At 44.8% G+C, this 21,582-nt stretch overlaps 1 protein-coding gene across 1 annotated transcript in view; it reads left to right on the top strand.

Annotated features, from left to right (window-relative positions):
* Positions 1-21,582, top strand: part of PRAG1 (PEAK1 related, kinase-activating pseudokinase 1) — a 52,736-nt gene that overhangs the window by 25,330 nt on the left and 5,824 nt on the right. The window contains 2 exon segments of the mRNA XM_023517788.1: positions 4,694-4,851; positions 16,958-17,706. Coding sequence (XP_023373556.1) covers positions 4,694-4,851; positions 16,958-17,706 — 907 coding nt within the window.

Raw genomic sequence — 21,582 nt, 5'->3', positions numbered from 1 at the left:
AAATGTTCATTTTTCAATGTATCAAATATTTCAAGTGTATGACAAAGTGCAAAGGATAACAGACATGCAGGTGTCTGCTGAAGGTTTTTCAATTATTAACATTTGGCATTTGTTTTAGATTTTTAAAAAATAAAATACTACTGCTGCAGTGAGAGATTCCTCCCCATCCAGTTCCGATTTCAATTTCCCATTGCTACCCAGGGCCATCACTGTCTTAAAGTTGATGAATATCATTAACATTTTATTATGTGATCCACAAAACAGAGAGTGATGTATTTAAAATGTATCTAAGTGCCATCACGCTGTACTTGAGTCTTTTGTAAACTACTTTTAACACTCAGCATGTCAAAAAATTTTTATTTTGGAGCTCAGCGCCTGTAGCTCAGCCAGCTAGGGCGCCAGCCACATACACCAGAGCTGGCGGGTTCAAATCCAGCCTGGGCCTAACAAACAATAACAACTACAACCAAAAAATATCCAGGCGTTGTGGCAGATGCCTGCCTACAGCTACTTGGGAGGCAAGGCAAGAAAATTGCTTAAGTCCAAAAAGAGTTTGAGGTTTCTGTGAGCTGTGATGCCACAGCACTCTACTGAAAGTGAAGTAGTGAGACTCTGTCTCAAAAAAAAAAAATTTTTTTTATATTGGTCCATTAAAATCCAGTTAGAAAGTATTACATTATAAGACTGTACCACAATTTATCCATTCCTTTATTGATGAACATTTGGACAATTTACAATTTTATTTTTGGTATTCATAACCCTGGGAATACCCTCGTCCGTGCATGAGAGTTCTGGTCTGCCCTGTACAGTACAGTAGCTGCTAGCTGGAAGCATGTTCAGTCTGAATTTCAGTATGCCGTAAATATAAAACACATACCAGATTTTGAAGACTGAGAATAAAACAAATGTATAAAATATCTCATGAATTTTTATATTGATGACACCTCAACGTAGTAATATTTAGAGTATATTCTGTTTAAATATATTACTAAAATTTATTTTATCTATTTCTTTTACATTTTTTAATGTGGCTACTAGAAAATTTGAAATTGCACATATGGCTTGCATTCTATTTGTACTGGACACACTTGTTCTTGAGCAGGGGTCTATGACCCATTGCCCACAGGCTGGTCGTCCATTTTTGTAAATAAAGTTTTATTGGAAAATATGCCTGTTCATTTATATATCATCTATGGCTGCTTTCCTTCTACAACTGTAGGACTGAGTAGTTGTAACAGAGTCTGTTTGGCCTCTTAGCCTAAATTATTTACCATCAGACCTTTTAAGAAAAAGTTTGTCAAACCCTATTTGACAGCAATGATTTTTAACCTTTTCAGCCATGACCCATGATGAGAAACATATTTAATACCACAATCCAACACACACACACATTTGAAACAAACGTTTTACAAAATAAAGTTTCACAAATCCTTACTATGTATAGACTTTCGTATTTTCTGGTCTGTACTATTTTGTTAAAATAAACTACTGGTGGGGGAGTGTAGGGGACAGATACCGTGTGATTTGGTGAATTATTTTTAAGGTCCATGAGCCTGTGGGTCAGTGTCTGCTTGAAGTGGAATAAACTGTGCCCGCCACCAAAAATAAATAAATAAAATAAAATACTGGACAGTAATGACTGTGACCCAGTAAAGTGACTTAGCCATTCATTCACTACTAGTGATTTGAATGATATTGCTCAAGAATATCTCACCCAAAATGGAACGAGTGGGTTATAGGAATGTCCGTATTTAACTTTATGAAATTCGTCAAAGTTTTATCAGTGCATTTGTATATGTACTTAGGTGTGTTTGCCGGTCTGCAGTTCCCCTTTCCAATCTCCTTAACGATGCCTGGTATCGCCCTTCTGATATGATGGGATGGGTGTGAGACGAAATCTTGTTTCATTTATAATTGGATTATGAGTATGTTTGATCATCTTTTCACATGTTGACTGGCCTTTCTCGTTTCTTCTTTTGTAAGCTCCCTGTTCCTTTTCTTTGCCCTTTTTTAAATGCAATCATTTGTCTTTCTTACATTTGTAAGTATTTGTTTTAGATTCTGGATACCAAACTTTACCAATCATGTGGGTTGAAAGACACGAGTTGCCCACTCCAAGGTTTTTATTTTCTCTTTCTTTATGGTGCCTTTTATCAGACAGAAATTTTAAATTTTGAAGTGGTGAGTTTATCTATCTTTCTCTTTATAGTTCTATTTTTTTTTAAGGTTTTATTTAAGCGATCCTTCCTTACCCCCTTCCCATTCACACCCACCGTGAGTTGGTGCGGCCACCTTCTCATCAGTGTAATGCTGAGTGCGTCACGCAGCCAGTTCCTACGTGTGGGGGTCTGCTTTTTAGATCTCTGTCCTCAAAATATTGGTCCTACATTCATCAGAACCAGATCTTTACCGATCTCGCTTACACAGCTACTGGGCCTCAGTAGTTTCACAGGCAAGTTTTAGTAATCTTTCAGTGCGCACCTAATGCTTTTCTTCTAAAAACTGTGTAAGATAATAGAAAAAGAAGGAAAGTTCATTCATTTTGTGATTCTGACTTAACCTTTGTATCAAAACTGGGCAAGGACAGGGTGAGAAAGAACGATGGTGGGCTAGCCTCCATTTGCGTGAAAATACGAACGTTTCTGAATTAAACATCAGTCAGACGGAATCTAGCATTGTAGTCAAATTAGTGGATGCAAAGTGTGGAAGCATGGTTTTAATTCAAGTGAAATTATTAACATAACTCATCACATTGATTAATAATAAAGGAGAAAAAGCATGTGTTTTTTCCCATATATAACAGAAAAAGCATTGGATGACTTCGAAAAACTACAGATGATTTTGAAATACAAACCTCTTAGAAAACTTGCAGTAGAAACCAATTTGCCTAACCTGACAGAGTCCAGAAAAACTTAGAGCAAACATACATTTCGTACTGAAGCATTCCTTGTAGTGCTGTGGGATTGACTTTCTCTTTGCATATGGCACCTAAGAGTTTTTCTTTCTTTCAAGCCTGGCTGTTACTTTAAATGATTGTGTGAGTGTGTGTGTGAGGGGTACACCTTTGTGTGTGCTGAATTGTCACAGACCTGGCTTCTCTCCTAGATGGAGGAGTTGGCATTATTCGTAGCTTCATACTCTGGCTTCGTCTAAGAAGACCATTAGTGATGCTTCTGACAAGGATAAAAACATTGTATGAAACGTTCTGATTGTATTTTGCCAGAGGGTTAAATAAAGATCATGTGCTCCCATAGCGTTCCCTAAGGATTTGATACTCCCAAGATCCCAACAGTGATAATGAAATACGAAGACTACAATTAGATGACATCGCTGTGACTGTCACACTGATATTTGACAACTCTAAAACATTTTTATAGTGGAATTCTGAGGATTGGGAGTGGGGAGAGGGCCATGTTTTCTAAAGTGCACTATTCATGACAGCAGTTTTCTAAACTTCTCTGTTAATAAACAAGAGTGACGACGATGAAAACCAACACAGGGCCTGGCAATGTTGAACAGAAAAAACAATTAATAAATTCTTAACTGTATAACCGTAAGGTCATATGCATTAATAAATAAGGCAGTTCTGATGCCAAATCAATTCGTACTGTGTATTTCCTACAGCAGATGGTGGGATATAGGTCTGCTGTAGTGGGGACAGGAATAATGTCAGGAAATACCAGCTTGGACAGATGCAAGTTACTAGCAACGGGGAAAGGGCTGGATTGATTGAGATCTAGCTCGCTTCACAGTGAAAATGTCAGGTCAGAAGTGAACATTCGTGCGGTTCTCTGCAAAGAGGGAAGGGAACTCCGTAAGTTGAACACTCCACCTAACCATGGAACTGTTTTCTCCAGGCTGCGTTTTTTTCTTTCTTGAAGTTGATATTCCTGTTGCTGATACGATGGTAGTGCTGTCTCAGAGATGCAACGAAAGATTTCCTAGGAAACAGAAGAGCAGATTCCATGGTTCTGGAACAAGGGTTAGGTCAACTTGATTCAATCTAAGCATTTCGCTGGAAGTCTGCTTACAATGTAAATAAAGTTTCCTTAATTCCAAGGAACAACCTAGACCCTTAGAAACCAGGCCAAAAAAATAAAAAGAAAAAAAAAGAAATCCCACATTTTGAGGCCTACTTTGCAATTCACTAGGAAATATCTTAGCCTTGATTTGGGAGGAATGTAACACAGAAGGATTTTCTTTTTTTGCAGATTTTTCTAGGCCCCTATCTCCTGCCTTTCCCCTCCCATTGTGCAAAAAATTCAACGAGGCAAATTACTCCATAGAGGGCTGGATGTCCCAGGATCTTGCAAAACTACGCAGTCTCTGTATACATTGGCTCCTGTGCTAATGTTTCGATTTTTCTTGGTAGAAATGTCACACGGGGTATAATAGATGACATAAATGTTTTAGGCAGATGGGGGTTGGAATATAAAGGCAATTCCTTCCAAATCAGGTTTTTGGTGCTCACCTACATTTCATAGGCTCACGTCTCCTAACCACACTTGGGGTGTCCCCTGCGATTCAGGTGCCCAATGGTTCAGAAGAGCCTGTATTCGCTTCTCTCCAAATATTTTATTTTAAACTTGCTGACATTGGCCAGGTTTCAAGAGCCTAGGAAGTTCACGATCCGTCAGCCTGGTTTCTGAATGGAAACCAAATGAATTGCTTCCATTGTTTCTTCCTTTTCCAGGCACCTTTTAAAAATGAACAAGAGCAGCTCTGATTTGGAGAAAGTGAGCCAGGGCTCGGCAGAGAGCCTCAGCCCGTCCTTCAGGGGCGCCCACGTCAGCTTCACCACCGGCTCCACGGACAGCCTGGCCTCAGACTCCAGGACCTGCAGTGATGGAGGTAACAGACTTGACTTTGACAGGGAGGCTGAGATCCTCCTGGCCCTGCGTGGCCAGTCCCGCTTGCTTGCCCAGGGCATGGAAAGACTGTCTTGGTCCTGTTTCCTCTGTGAAGTAGACGTTCCCAAGGATCAGTGGAAGTTCATTCCCTACTGAAAGCAGTAGACCCCCCCATAGTTGACCACCTCCCTACATTAACACCTTACGTTGGCCTAATTTTCATAGACTGGACACGCACCACATGCACTCAATGAAACTTCTTTACATTGACCACCTCCGTATGTTGACCAGTTTGTTACAGTCCCTTGGGTGGTCAACTTACAGAGGTTCAATGGTGTATGACAAGCTTCCTGTTCCTTCTTGACTTTTCTAATTATGAACACATGAGCATGTGGGAGCAAGGTGGGAAGATGAGGGTGAAAGATGTTGACAGGCTTCTGATTCCTTGGGTCACCATCTGCCTATAGGTCTCTTCTCCAGGTTTTTACCCTACTTATTTATTTTTTATTAAATCACAACTGTGTACATTTATGGGGTACAAGTGTCCATGTGATATACAGTGGGGGATGCTTACATAAACTGACGAACACACTATCACCTCGCTTCCTTATTTGTTGTGGTAAGACATTGATACTCAACTCTTAGTAATTTTGAAATGTACCATTGCATTGTGCACAGCAGGTGAGGTCCCTCCAAGTGCCCTCCCTCCTCCCTCCTCCCTCTCTCCTCTCTCCCCTCCCTCCTCTCCCTTTTTTCTGGACTATAGTTGTGTTTTATCATTTGTATAAATGTGTAGGTGATTACATATTGGTTTCATAATAGTATTGAGTACATCAGATACTTTTTTCCCCCATTCTTGGGCTAGTTGTTAAAAAGAATGTTTCAGTTCCATCCAGATAAACATAAAAGACATAAAGCCTCCATCCTTTTTTTTTTTTTTTCCTGGGGTCAGGTTTTTTACCCAACACCTCCGGTATATGGGGCCAGCACCCTACTCCTTGAGCCACAGGTGCCGCCCCAAGCCTCTGTCCTTTTTTACAGGATTAGTTGTAAGGGGATTGGATGCCTGCTACCCACAAGCCACCTCCGTGTTTCTCTCTCTTTCTGTTTCTCTCTCTCTGCCTCTCTTTCTCTCTCATACACACACACATACACACATACACACACATGCAATAACTTGGACACAGCGAGTGTTTACAGAAATGTTGAATCAAAGCATGGAGGCTGCATTAGGTCACCATCCATCCCACTTTCTGGCTCCAGCTCCAAGTCGTAATATGTGGGTACATCCTAATTGGGCATGTCCTTGTAAAGGGACTTTTGTTTTTCTGTGGCTGTGGCCTGGATGGGTGGTATTTAAAACCGCTCCCCCTTTCAACACTCCTGGTGTATGTGTGTGTGTGTGTGTGTGTGTCCTTGCTTGTGATTCTCTTAGACGTGCATTAGCGTGTTAGGTTTAGACGTGTGCCACCATGATCTCCTTTCTCATTCCTGTGCACATGTTTCTTCTCAGTAGGCAATTTTGTAGGAGAAGGTTCCATTGTAAATTTACTGTTAGCAACATTTGTCTATCTAAAAGATAGGTAGTGGCTAAGAAAAAAAATATGGGTTGTAAGTCAGTCTCTGGTGCGTTCTGATGGGAAACCTCTGATAGCTTGTGCATAAAAACAGGAAATATCTTAGCCTTGATTTGGGAGGAATGTAACACAAAAGGACTTTCTTTTTCTGAAGATTTTTCTAGGCTGCTATCTCCTTCCTTTTCCCCTCCTGTTGTGCAAAAAATTCAGTGAGGCAAATTATTCCATAGAGGAGGTCTCAACCATTAGCCCATGGGCTGGTCAGCTCTCATCCAGAGTCTTGGGGATTGTGACCAGTTCTGAGAATGGACCTCTCCATCAGTCACCAGCCAGCGGGTATGATGGGAACTGGACTTCATTGCTTGTACACTTTGCCTCTCAGAACCAGTGGATTATGACTTCTGGTCTCCAGGCACTTAAGGACTAGCTAGGACGTTGGTAGGAAATTGGGCTGTGCAGAACCTGAATGCTTAAAAGCATTTCTAAAGGCTTCCCATGGAGAGAGAATCTATGAGGGCTGATGGAGGGGCTCAAGGGAAGGCTTTTTAAGAATGTGGGATGTTAGCCCATTTCTGAAGAGTGGTTAGAACTGGGGAAGTTGGGGTGAGAAGGACAGGGCTGTCCAGGTTAAGGAAATAATAAGCAGAATGAGGGTGGCAGTGCACACCAGGGAAAGGTCGAGACCAGCCTGACGTGCTCCAGGGGGACACAAGTGAGGGGTGGAGGGCTGGACTGTTTGAGACTCTCCAGGGCAATCTGCAGAGGTGAGAGACGGGGAGTCCCCACCCATGGGAGGTTTGTGAGTACAGCCGAGGCACCCAATTCTGACAGGTTCTCATGTTAATTTCTGAGTAGCATGAATTGAAAAGAACATATTTTCATGGTATTCTTTTGTCACAAGTCAGTTATTCATTGGAAAGGCACTTCAAAATTTGGATTCCTCGATCAACAAGGAGATCTGTACCTTGTCACTGGACTCTGGACCCATAGACACAACCACTTTTATCTGTTGCTTCTCTGTGTGGCTCTGGACCCAGAATCAGGTTTTGAAACTGGCAAGACACCCAAAGTGGCCTATTCACATATTTCACATGAATTCTTTCTGTCTCCCGCTCCCTTTCTCTCTCTTTTAACATCTCCAGAATTAATCTGGACAATACACAGAGCTACTGGTCATAGAATGTGAGAAGTCCTCCAACTTCTCACCACTTACCAGGGCATCTTACTTCCCATCTGTTATTGAACAATCATCTTTAGGTCCCTTACTCTCTTTGATCCTGTAGCTGAAATATTTTACTCATTTACAACGTGAGTTACTAGGTGGGCTTTAGTAATGAAATTGAGACAGTAGATGAGACAAGAAATAGAATCAGTTCAAGCTGAAGTTCTTTGAAACTTGAATGCAATGTCCACCTCTCTGAATTCATACACTAAGTCAAAAGGTACATTTATTTTATCAGTAAAAATCCACTCATGAAAACTATGCATTTTCTTGATTTTTTGCAGCCACAAGATAGACTGGCTTGAGTGAGTTGAGAAAAAGTCATTCCAGGTCATAGCATAATGAAGTTTATATAAACTTCTTGGTAACGTATCACAGTTAATGGTTAAAGTGCGGGATCTACAATGTAGGTTTCAGGGCAAAAAATCAAGTTTTAAATTTCATAAGAAAAACATAATTGAAATTTATAGCTGTGTTGCCTATTTTCCAACAGGAGTTTATTCTAAATTTTATGGTGCTAAAATGTCATCTTGGTATCAATATTAATTTCATCTCTTTGTGCTTGTATTACATTTCACATTTCTCCCAGAACATTTGTTCCCCCAGTTGTCCTTGCAGGCAATTCAGCTGAACAGTGAGTCAACTCAGTGGAAGGAAAAATTTGTCTAAGCAGTTGTTTGGTTTATGCTTAGTTTGGGAAGGACAGACAGCATGTGTCAGGACAGATTCATGAAGGTTGCCAAGGGGAAGTTTGTCTGTAGGGAATGGCTGGGTGGATATTAAAGGGAAATGATCTCCAGAAGTGGTCATCGTAGCCCGCATGTCCTTTAAGTGGTTACTTCTAAATAATACAAAGCTAATGCTGCATTGAGATCATTTGTCTCGTGGATTTAGGAGAACACTCAACTTCAGTTCAGCAGTTCAACAAACATTTTTGCATGCAGGGGATTAGAGGGGATTAGAGAGTTCTCTGTTGAACTGAAACCATTGGCACCAGCAATAAATAAGGAGTCTGCCAATACGGTGTGCATCTAACAGGTGGAGACTCACAGGAATGTACACACCACGGCGGTAGAGTTATTCTCATTTTTATAGCTAGCAACCCAGAGATACAGAAAGGTAATTAAATATTTTGACAACAGTCATGTTATTCTACTCAACAGCAGACAGGTTCCTGGTTATATCCATAACCAGGCTAATGGCAGACAGGGTCATGTATATATACAGCAGAGCTTCTCTAAGGGGACCATCGAAGGGACTGGAACAAGCTGGCCAACACACAGAGGTGGTCAACAGGAGGAACTAGGCCTGTTGTACGGACACGTACATGTGGTGCCTGTCCCACCTGTGTAAATTAGGTCAACTGAAAGAGGTGATTGGTGTAGGGAGGCAGTCAGCTATGAAGGTCCTACTGTGTATATCCACGTGGGTGTGTGCATACACACACACACACACACACAAGGTCTGTCCAGAAGGTATCCAGCCATGTGAAATGGGAAACAGAGACAGATGTGGCTGGATACTTTCTGGACAGCCGCCATATACATGTTCTTTCTGTCATTCATTTGCCAGATGTTTGTTGAATGCAGACTCCGTGCTGGGTGCAATTTGACATGCTAGAGAGACAGCATCTAGAAAACAAACTGCCAGCCCCTTTTCTCCGGGGGCTGGCCTTCTGGTCGGGGCAGATAGGCAGTGAGAAGATAAAGGAATGAAGCGGCCAGCGTCTCAGGTGGCCGGCAAGTGCGTCCACCGATGGCACGTGGAACGTCCTTTAAACTGACTTTTAATTTTGCTAACTTGGAAGAAAACCCTTCCCGATTATGTTGTAACAGGAGATTGAAAGATCCCAGCTCCAGAACCACACTTGGGCTCTAAGCGTGGCCTGGAAGGTGTTTGGGGCCTTTTTTCCAGACGGAGACAGGACTTCTCTTCTGCATGTTAATCACACTCTTGTCTTGATTATCATTTCCTGGGGTGGTGAAGTGGCCTGGAGACACTTCTTGCGAGGGCTACATTTTTCATCCAGTTGTAAAATGCTAATAATGTACTTCCGATTTCACATTTTTCTTCTAGAAACAGCCAAGGCAGGCCTCTTTTGAAGGAATGCTTTGCTTTTATTATTTTTTTTAATTATTCCACATTTAATGTGGAGTCTGTTCTGATTGTAGAACAAAACAAGAGACTGCACAATTTTCCTTTGGAGAAAAAAGTTTCCTGTAAAACCAGAGCATTCCTCTGATTCACCCTTTAAGGGGCTGGTGACACTGCCAAAGTGCCCATGCAGGTGGCTTCAGTATTCTCACCTCTAACATGAGGGGATCCACTGAGACCACAGGGAACGGGCAAGGTTGTCTCCGGCTGCTTTGTCCCCTATGCCTTGCTTGCACTTAGTAGACACGCAAGAAATACTGACTAAATGAATGGCTAAATCTACATAGCCACCTCCAGGTATACAATCCATTATCTTTATTAAAAAATTTAATCCAGGCTCAGCGCCCATAGCACAGTGTTTACGGCGCCAGCCACATGCACCAAGGGTGGCGGGTTCGAACCTGGCCTGGGCCAGCTAAATAACAATGACAATTGCAACCAAAAAATAGCCGGGCATTTGTGGCAGGCAACTGTAGTCCCAGCTACTTGGGAGGCTGAGGCAAGAGAATCGCTTAAGCCCAAGAGTTTGAGGTTTCTGTGAGCTGTGACGCCATGGCACTCTACTGGGGGTGACACAGTGAGACTCTGTCTCAAAAAAATAAAAAAATCAATCCATAGAATACACAGAGTTTTTCCAACCAAAAAAAATTCCATTCACTTTACCTTAGTTAAAGTTGAAGAACAGTAAAGCGCAAAAGCTAAGAGCTTGGAGCCACTTCTTTGGGACATGGCCCTTTGTCTCTGTATTTACTCTGACCCTGCTGCTGTCAGACAGGCAGCAGAGCTGTGCGCAGAGAGCACTAGAACAGGACTGACCACTTCCTCTGTAGACTCAGCACTCATTCTGGCTGCGGAGAACAATGAAAAGTACCTATTAAAACCCAGCAAGAAGAGAAGACCCTGTAATAAGGGAAACCTCACAGTACCATGTTTGAACTTTCAGCCTGCATTTCTGCGGAGGAATTAAGCTCTTCCTCCCAGCCCTTAAAATCCTGATTTCTCTTCTCTGCTTTCTAAATATGATGACGCCAAACTAGTATATTTTCCCCGAGGTCTTTTTAAGATTCCACCCAACTTGCCATATGTGACTGGAGCTGCCCTCTAGAAACGTGATGTTTTTTTTTTTCATCTGAAGCACATTTACTAAAGGGATCTAGGGTGTTTGACCGGATAGTCAGAAGCTTCCTTTGTATGCAGAATTAAAAATTAAAAGGAAACTTTAGGAACGGGGCTTTGGAGCCCTCTGTCCCAATCAGCATGCAAAATCATTAAAAACCTACCAGTGATGTAACTGAGACGTAAGTCAAGGGCTCAGGAAAAGTGTTTCCAGCTCTCACCCCCTTTACACCCTCAGCTGTAAGCCAGACTTTAGAAACACCAGCGTGAAACAAAGATGTGTTTTGAGTTAGTCTCCTGGCCCCTTGGAGCGAAGTCCTGACAATATGGGCTGTGGACCAATGTTGTTCAGGACTTCTTAAGCAGATTTTTCTGAACCCGTGGTTTGCCCATGAATTTTGAACTATTTTAGACAGCAAAGCATTTTTGTTCCCTCTTCTTTCTGGCTCTGCTAAATCCAGAGTGTGGCGGCTGCTACCAACATTAAATCTAGTTGCTATGTTGCCTGAGGCTGTGGTTATGAAGCGGTGGTTTCCCCAAGTTAAGAGTCAAGACAGAGCCAGAGCCAGAGTGGGTCTTCAGAGGGTGGCTTCTGATCCCATAAAAGACAGCGACTGCAGGTCACATGGTGGAGAAATCACTGTTATATCTAGAAAGGCCACAGGTTAGCATCTACTTCAGAGTAGCCCGAAGAACGGTAACAGAGGGGCATGGAGGCTCTCAGAGTGAATCCCACACTTTCACCAGCTGTCTTCTCATACCTGAAGAGTTTCAAGGAGCCCCAAATTCAGAAGGATGCATCAGGTTGGAAGGTGGGTCACAGAACCAGGCATTTTCCCCCCCAAATACGAAAATCATAATATGTGTACTTAGTAAGCACAGTTATGCATGTGAAGTCCACATTGCTGGTGAACCTTCCTTCACCTGGTAAGGTCTGTGAAACTGCAGGCCTTTGGGGGCGAGTTTGCGGCTAAGGAGCGTTTGTTTGTGCAGGGCTATTCTCTGATGAATAGTGAACTCACAGTAGCTAAGAAATAAAATTAACCGGGCTGGCCGCTTTCATGCCTATCATTCCAGCACTTTGGGAGGCTGAGGCGGAAGGATTGCTTGAGGGCAGAAGTTGGAGACCAACTTGAGCAACAAAGTGAGCCTCTATCAGTACAAAATATAAAAACAGCCAGATGTGATGACACGCTCGGGGGGTAATCCCAGCTGCTCGGGATGCTGAGGCAGGAGGATCCCTTGAGCCCAGGAGTTTGAGGCTGCAGTGAGCTATGATTACACCAATGCACTGCAGCCCGGGCAACAGAGCAAGACCCTGTCTCTGAAAAAAAAAGAAAGGAATTAGCCCAGGTGCCAATCCTTGGAGCCACACCTCCCTCCAGATTACTGATGTCCCTTGCCAGACTTACCCCAGCCCCTGTGGCCTATAGATCTGATAAAAGCCACTGACTAACAGTTCCCACAAGAAAGCAAGGGAACACGGCTTTGGGGAGAGCACAGCAAGGAGGAAAATCATTTCCTCCCGGCTGCCCTGACACACGCGTTATGCTGTGCTGGCCCCTACCATGACAATCTCTGGGTAATCTACAGAATAAGAAACCTTACTGATTCTTTTTTGGGAAAGATTCCTGCTGTCTTTATAGATTGGAAAGTTCCTCAGCTGCCAGCTGTTTGAACTGCAGCTAGAGAGAGGAGCTCCTGAGGTGAGATAACCATCTGTCCAGGGGCGTTTGCTTTCAGGGGCAGCTTGGAGACAAAATGCATGTTTGGAGAGGTTGAAAATGGAGAGGGTGGCTGAAATTATAGACTGTTAGCGCTGGGAGGGGCCTTCCCAGTGATGCAATCTGGTCATTTTTTAAAGGAGGAAACTCAGCTGGGGTAAGGTCAACAGCTGGTGAAGGTTCATTCCGCTGCTCACCTTGACTCAGGGTAGAGGCAGAAAGGCCCATAATGTAAGCTGTCAAAAAGCCCACCTAGAGACAAGGAAAATGAAACCCATAACAATGGGAAATAGCTTAAGGCTTTCATAAGGGACTAGACTAGCTGTCTCTGTCACTGAGGCATCTGGTCACACCCCACCTGCAGCCCCCACGCTTGGCTGCAGACTGCCTTGTTGATAGAAATTGAGGGTCAGACACCTGGGTGGTGCCGGTGGAAAGGTCAGGAAATGCTGCTGTGCTCACCGTGGCCAGCCCCGCTTGTCAGGCTGGGGGTTGGGTGGTTGGGACTTTGTGTCCTTTGAGAGCCTCACAGGTAGGTGGTGTCACCATCCCTTATTTTAGCCTGGGAGCTGGTGAGTGATCCCCCGCCCTTTCCTCCTCCTCCTCTCTCAGCCCCTTCTACTAGAAGGAGGAGAGGTAGGAAGAGGACGTCAACCTGGCCTTAGCCTCCTTCTGTGGCTTTCCCGCGGCCGGCGTGTGGGACAGCAGACCCACGCTGGGTTTCATCTGCGGGAGGAGCTCCCCCTGTCCCGCTGCCTGTTTCTTGTGCAGCCTCCAGTCTGAGGAAGGAGGGGAAATTTCATGGGCGTGCAAAGCTGGCTGGCCTCGACTGCGCCCTGCTGCTTGATTTATTATTAACCTGAGCCCTCCTGGAAAGGGTATAAATCACTCATTCGGCCTCCCCAGCAGGAGCCCCGCCTGTCATTAGCTTAGCAGGGCAAAGTGGGAAGGATAACCAGGATCTTGATAGAGCCCTGGAAAGAGGGAGGGCTTGCCTACTGCAGGCAGGAAAGAGGGCGAGGGGAGCGTGAGAAGCACATGCTCCCTCCTCAGCCTGGCGAGACAGGGTGCCGGGCAGGACGGTGTTGGTGTGGGGCCCCCTAGCCTTGCTCAGCTGCGCAGGGCCTCTCTTTGCTCAAGGCCGGTGGTCCCCAGCTACTGCGTTGAACAGACTGTGCTCAGACTTTTCCTTCCCCAGAGCTTTGCATTTGGGGTCGTGCTGGACCGGAGGCCCTGCCGTCATCCACTGATTCTGCCCCAGTCAGTGAGGCTGAGGCATGGATATCATGAGTGCCCGCCCAGCCCAGAGCCAGGGGGGCCTGGAGAACATGGCTGTCCACCTCACTCCCGTGGAGTAGGGGAAGTAAGGAGACCCAGTCTTGATCTGAGGGGCTTGGTGCTGGGGTTTGTGTTGAAGAAAGCAGAGAAGGGCTTAGTGTGAGTCAAGAAGGTTATTAACTATTCAGGAGGCTCAGCACCCACAGCTCAGTGGTTAGGGCACCAGCCACATTCACCAAGGCCTGCGGGTTCGAACCTGGTGCAGACCTGCTAAAAAACAAAAATGACAATTGCAACAACAACAAAAAAAAAATAGCCGGTGTTGTGGCAGGCGCCTGTAGTTCTAAGTACTTGGGAAGCTGAGTCAAGATGATCGCTTGAGCCCAAGAGTTTGAGGTTTCTGTGAGCTGTGATGAAATGGCACTCTACCCAGGGTGACACAGTGAGACTCTCTCTAAAAAAAAAAAAAAACCTATTCAGGAGCAGCCCCAGAAAGGTCAAGTGCATCTGTGTGACTTGACACAAGACTCTAAATACATTTGCTTCCTTAGGGCACTTCCTCCCCTTGCCTCAGGCCTCCGTGTTTCTTTTTCTTTTTTTGTTTTACTTTTACACCATTTCAGTTTTGATTTTTTTTTTTTTTAAGACAGAGTCTCACTTTGTCTCCCTCAGTGGAGTGTCCTGGCATCACAACTCAAACTCTTGGGCTCAATGATTCTCTTGCCCCAGCCTCCCCAGTAGCTGGGGCTACAGGCACCCACCACAACGCCCGGCTAGTTTTCTAAAGACAGGGTCTCACCCTTGCTCAGGCTGGTCTTGAATTCCTAAGTTCAAGGGATCCCCACCCCCCCCCGTGGTCTCCCAGAGTGCTGGGATTACAGGTGTGAGCCACAACGCCTGGCCAGGCCTGCATTTCTTATGCCTTTTTCATTCTGGCCCGACTGCCCAGTGCAGCTGTGCCCTAATGGGGACGTGACTAAGCTGATGTGACTCAGCTGATGTGACTCAGGGAACTCGATGAGAAGGGCACATCCTCTGAACCCATTTCCTTGACTCTGAGACCTATTATTTATCTCCGGTTTTCACCTACAGGTTGATAGGCTGTATTTTACAACGTATGACTCTGGTTAATGTTTTTCATTCTCCTAGAAGCTGTGATTAAAATACAGGGTGTCCCAAAGGTCACCATACCTAGGAAAAGATTAACAAGCTCATATTTTATATTGTGTGATATTTTTAATATTTTTAAAATTAATATATCAACACATAGGGAAATGTTTGTAAAATCTTGGAATGAATATTTTGTAAGTAAAACTATTTAGCTACAGTCCCCCATTTTCCCTAAGTGTGCATGTGCGTTTGGCAACTTCTGGGACACCTTGTAGAAGCTACATCTGAGTGTCAGTTCTTAGAATGAAGGAAATGAGTATTGCTTCAGTCTGCCTTTTCTCTCTCCGTTGTACTTACCTCTTTTTTGTATATATTTTTACTTAAACTCTTGTTTCATTGTGAAGCTGCCATTTCATACACTGATAAGAAGAAGGAGATCCACGGCTCAGCCCCCGTAGCTCAGTGGTTAAGGCACTGGCCACATACACCAGGGGTGGCAGGTTCAAACCCAGCCCAAGCCAGCTAAACAACCATGACAACTGCAAAAAAATAGCCAGGCAATGTGGCAGGCACCGGTAGTCCTAGCTACTTGGGAGGCTGAGGCAAGAGAATGCTTAAGCCTGAGCATTGGAGGTTACTGTGAGCTGTGACACCACGGCATTCTACTGAGGGCAACATAGTGAAACTCTGTCTCCAAGAAAAAATAAGAAGAATGAGGTCCTACCTTCACCTTGCAGGTGCTGGACCTCCCTCTCACCCTCTTGTGTGCTGTCTAGACAGGTTTGCTGGATGACCCCATGCTATGTGGACACCTATGCTCCTAATTGAACCTTCCCCCAGTATCCCAGGGCACCATTCTGGGAACTGTGGGATCTTGCAGCCACCCGCTTTCCTTTAAAACCTGTTTCCTCCTTGACAAAATCACATTCTCTTGCTTTCTTAAAATCCCTGTGGACCTGCCCTGCCCCCTAAGCCAGCAAAATGTTTGTGAAAATTCAAAGAACTTCACATTAAAAAGCAAAAAATTTTACTATAGATAAACTATTAATTATACCCTCTACAAACCTGATTATTTTTTTAAATCCAGTCAAACCACACACGCTCAAGTTTGTTATTGCTGTTGCAGCACTGTTAGTAAAATATTTGAAAAAATGTAAGCGTCCACCCAGGGGGGACTGGTTCAATAAATTGTGATAATATGTATGACAATATATTAAGGTGTGGCTGTTTAAAAGAATCAGATAGAACTGTGTATTGAGTGTGAACTGTCTCCAAGGTGTGAAAGAAAATCTTCCAATCCTGAAAGACACCGTTGGCTCTCTTTCCTTAAATGTGTGTGTGTATGTGTGTGTGCACGCAATGTGCAAGCACATCTGTTTTGTTTGTTGGAAGAATGCACGAGAAACTGCTGGCAGTAGTTTTTTTTCTGATGAGAGAGGTTGAGTAGTTAGGGACAGAGCAGAAGGAAGACTTGTCAGTGCATACCATTTTTCATTTTGATTTTTGTCCACTTTTGTGCACATTTAGTCTATGCAAGAAATAGAAAAATGAAATAAAATTAATTGCTTTGATGAAAGAGAGAGAGAGAAAGAAGAGAAAGAAAGAAAAGAGAGAAAGAAAGAGGAAGGAAGGGAAGGGAAAGGAGAGGGAAGGGAAGGGAGAGAAAGAAGGAAGGAAGGAAGAGAGAAAGAGAGAGAGAGATAAAAGAGAGAGAGAGAGGAAAGAAAGAAAGAAAGAAAGAAAGAAAGAAAGAAAGAAAGAAAGAAAGAAAGAAAGAAAGAAAGAAAAGAAGGAAAGAGAGAGAGAGAGGAGGAGGAGGAAAGGGAAGAGAAAGGGGGGAAAAAGGAAAAAAGAAAGAAAGAAAGCCTAAAATCCTGGAACCAAGTGGCCTTGGCCTTGCTCTGATCTTTTCTGTTTCTCCTTCAGGTCCATCCTACGAGCCGGCTCACTCACCTACCATCAGTGGGAAGAAACTCTTTGCTCCTGTTCCGTTCCCTTCAGGCTCCACTGAGGACGTGTCCCCCAGTGGGCCCCTGCAGCCCCCACCGCTCCCCCAGAAGAAGATAGTGAGCCGGGCAGCTTCTTCTCCGGATGGCTTCTTCTGGACCCAAGGCTCCTCCAAGCCCCGGCCAGCAAGCCCCAAGCTGAGCCTAAGCCACTCAGAAACCAACGTCCACGATGAGTCTCACTTTAGCTATTCCTTGAACTCTGGGAGCCGCCACCATCATGTCTTCTCTTCTGAGCCTCTGGAGAAAGCTTTCAAAGGCAATGGCCACTGGGTCCCAGCGCCAGGGCTGGCGGGCAACAAAAGTGGCCGTGGGAGCCCTGGCCCCCAATGCAAAGGGGCCCCCTCTGCCTCGTCCTCCCAGCTGAGCGTGTCCAGCCAGGCCTCCACCTGTAGCACCCAGCTTCAGCTCCACAGCCTCCTGAGCAGCATCAGTAGCAAGGAGGGCACCTACACCAAGCTGGGGGGCCTCTACACCCAGTCCCTGGCTCGCCTTGTAGCCAAGTGCGAGGACCTCTTCATGGGGGGCCAGAAGAAGGAGCTCCACTTCAATGAGAATAACTGGTCACTCTTCAAGTTGACTTGTAACAAGCCCTGCTGTGACTCAGGAGATGCCATTTATTACTGTGCCACCTGCTCGGAGGATCCCGGCAGCACCTATGCTGTGAAGGTAGGTACCAACCCCTCCTCCCTTCACAGCACCCCGACTGGTCCTGGCTTGGGCGGAATTCTGGCTTGAGCAAATCATTTCAGCTCACTGGGCTTTAGGAGGCTTGGTCCCTAAGAGTCCTTTTCTCACTTAGAGCCCAGCGATTGCACTCTCTGTCTGGCCGAGGACATGGTACAGTGAGAAATATAGGTGAATATAGGATGTATTCTGTGTTTTCAGGAATGAGCCCATATGATCCAGTTGGGATTAAGAAAACAAGCGCCTTTCGGTGCAACAGAGTCATTGGCTAGTTGGGTTTTTACTGAATGCCTACTATATGCTAGGTATTTTGCCATGATCTCAGTATATAGGGGTGAACATACGGTCCATTATGGAGCTGGTAATCTAGGGAGGCAGATGCACAATTAAGATACTGGTTTTCAAATGCTAGGGCCAGAAGCAGTGTTAGACCTAGGTGTTGTCTTAAAAAATAAGAATAATAGCATCGAACATTCACTATATAACTAACCAGTCTCTTGACCAGGTGTATTGACTACATTACCCGTAATCCTAACGGTAACTCTGGGGGATGGGTAGAGTTTCTAGACAGGGAATCTGAGGCTCAAGTAAGTTGCCCACAGTAACTTGATTTAGTGATTATGTAAGTTGCCCATTTCAGCTATGACTGAAATGGATTCGAACCCTGGTTTGTCCATCTCCAAAGCCTATACTAAGATCCCACCAGCTGAGATAAGTAGAATTCAGAGAAGGAAAGTGACTAGCCCAAGGTGACACAGCTTTTTAACCTCTGATGCTAGATCAGGGCTGTTGCTACCCTATCTCATTGCTCCCTAAGTGCAGCTTTGCAAGAGCTAATTGAGCCATCTACATTCATTTGAACCACTGTGGTCTCCACCATGGACTCCAGTTCTTCCTTGTGGCTTCCTTTCTCATCTTCCTTGGGTATTTCTTGAATACCTGGTGGGTTCATCTCTTCCATAAAGGCAGGCTTTTTGTGAGGTGTGAGAAAGGGCACCCTGAACTCTCTTCTGCCATCAGCTGTTCCAAGACATTCTTTTTTTTCTCCAGTTAGAAAAATAAAGAGTGAACTAACCTGGAATGGCCTCAGTGGGCTATTGCCAGGGGAAAAAAAAATTGAGACAAGGTCTCACTTTATGGCCCAGGCTGGATTGCAATGGCACAATCATAGCCCACAACATCCTTGAGCTCCTGAACTCAAGGGATCCTCTTGACTTGGCCTCCCAAAGTGCTAAGATTACAGGCGTGAGCCACCATGCTTGGCCACCAGCAAAATTTTCAGAAATGGTATGATTATTGGCTAAAGAAATTATAGTGAATTTTGTTTTGAGATTTTTCTTTTAAGATATTTTTGATACCACCATGAAATAGAGACTGGGAACCCTTAACTCATATGTTCAACAGGCTATAATTACTTGCTGCCTTCCTGTGAAAAATCTACAGCAGTGGCCCCTAGGAAGATCCAGTTGATTGTACAGAGATGAAGGGCACAGAGGCTGGACATTGTGGCCCAGACAGCAGGCACTGATTGGAGAACACACTGACGCCCTGGGTAGGGTCCCATGGTGTTGTTTCTTGAACTGCATTGGCTCTTTATTATCTGGATCCAGCAGCTACTTTCTCAGCCAGCCATCCTTCCCTGCCACTTCTCCGACCAAAATTCAAAGAAAAAGAATGTCAGAGTTTTCCTTTCTCTTAGTATGGTGCTGTGTCCAGCAGAGGAAAAAGCGATTGGATCCCCAGTGAGCTGAACATGACTCTCCTGGGTTCATCATTGTATGCTCAGATCCAGGGTTCTGTTCTCATTGAAAGCAAGGGACTTAAATTTGAGGCTGGTACAGTGGCTCATGCCTATAGTCCTAGCAGTCTGGGAGTCTAAAGTCGGTAGAATGCTTGAGCTCAGGAGTTCAAGACCAGCCTCAGGAAGAACAAGACCCTATCTCTGCTAAAAATAGAAAAATGAGGCAGGCATGGTGGTGCAGGCCTGTAGTTCCAGTTATTCAGGAGGCTGAGACAAGAGGATAGCTTGAGCCCAGGAGTTTGAGGTTGCTGTGAGCTATGACGCCATGGCACTCTACCCAGAGTGATAGAGGGAGTCTCTGTCTCAAAAAAAAAAAAAAAGAAAGAAAGAAAAGAAAAGAAAGAAAGAAAAAAGAAAGAAAAGAAAAGAAAAAGGAGATACTTAATATTTGATCTTCTCGTCTCGAAAACCAAGGGGATGGTGGAGTGTTTAGGAAGTTCTTGGCTTTCATTAGCCCCAGTGAACCTGAGAACATGATCTGGGAATCATCCTGCTTCTACCTGGAACCTTTCCTCTGTTCAAGTGCATTGCTCACTCCTGCCCTTGTCTCCTGGGCTGAACCTTGAGACTCATTCAATGTCAAGAGCAGCTTCTCTCTCCATTTTGAGGAGGAAAAGCCTGATGAAAAAGGCTTCATAACTCTTGCCCATGGGATAGAAAGTGAGGTGACTCTCCTGGCACAAGGTATCTTATTCTGCCCCTGAATCCAAACTTGGGGCAAGTGTTTTTATTTTGTTTTGTTTAGTTTTATGTATCAATAAGTGACTGGGGTGTGTGTCTTAGATTCTAGTGCCTCATATGATAATGTAGAATTAGCCAAATTCACCAATAAATGATGCAGAAGAAATTCACCTTTCCCCGCAGATGTGAAAAGCAAGGGTTGTTCCTTATTTCTGTAGAAATTTAAGCCATAAGGAACCAGAAGAAATGCCCTCAGTCCTCTAAAGAAGAGCATCCCAGGCATTCCCTGTCTCACTGTCCTGGAGACCGAGTAGCTCAAGGACCATCTGTGCCGAGTGAAAAAGGAAATTTGGAGAATAGCATCAAATATGCAGAGTATGCTAATGCTTAGAAGGAGATTACCAGGAACAACAGCACCAATTTGCAAATATGCCTGGCCTGGTAATTGGGGGGTGAGGGGTGTGGGTTGCAAAGCATCATTTCCCATGTGCAGCTGTGGGGCTCCATTAGACGGAGTACAGTCATCTGAGAGTCTGCAGTGGGGGGGTGGTCTCCTTCCCAGCCAGCCGGCAGCCGCCTGTCAGAGCTTATTTCATCAGTGCCTGTTAAACAGGGAGCCGGCCTTCAGTCAGACGTGAGCCATGGTCGCGGAGTCCCAGTTAACAATAACAGGCTCACACCTGCTCACCGCTGATGCTGGAGCCTCCATCGTGGGCTCTGGGGCCCGCAGAACTTAAGAGATGAAGTAATACTTTCCCGTCTTGTTTCAGCCTTTGCAGCTCGACTGTGTGAATATGTTGCAGAAAAGAAAAAAAAAAATTATGAGCTGTGTGTGCGTTTTCAAAGCTGTTTCATTTCTCAGCCATGCAGAACTGCAGTTTGGTAATTAAGGACCTGTGTTAAGCCGCTGGGCCTTTTTTATTTAATCGACGTGACTTAGCCCAGATTTTCACTCGAGCATGAGGCCCTGGTTCCAAAGTTTAAAACGAGTCTTGGCTCAGCAAAAAAGTTTGAAATTTGAGCCGAACCAAAAGTGTGTGCAAAGTCTGAGAGCTAAAATCTGAGTGCAGGACCCCATAAAAATGAAAGGAGGGTGGAGATGGGGGGCAGGGTGTTTGGGAAAAGGAGGATGGAGAAGAAGCCTCCCCTCTCCCCAAGTTGCCTCCCCCCGTCCCCACCCCCCACACACATCCAGCGCTGTAGAATGATCTCCGGCGTCTGGCCCAGGGCTCATGGGGCTGGTTAACATGCGCTCTGTGCAGCCCTTGCCAGCAACCCTTGCCAGAGCCGAGCATGATGATTTTTGAAATGCACCCGACCCAGTTGCCATTTATTCTGCTCCTTCGTTTACATCTCAGCAGCTCCACTGGAGCTCT

The sequence above is a fragment of the Otolemur garnettii genome, unplaced genomic scaffold, assembly GCF_000181295.1.
Source record: "Otolemur garnettii isolate 467f Iridium unplaced genomic scaffold, OtoGar3 scaffold00121, whole genome shotgun sequence".
NCBI lineage: Eukaryota > Metazoa > Chordata > Mammalia > Primates > Galagidae > Otolemur > Otolemur garnettii.
Note: the sequence above shows the minus strand (reverse complement) of the source record. Positions and strands in the feature narration are given on the sequence as shown.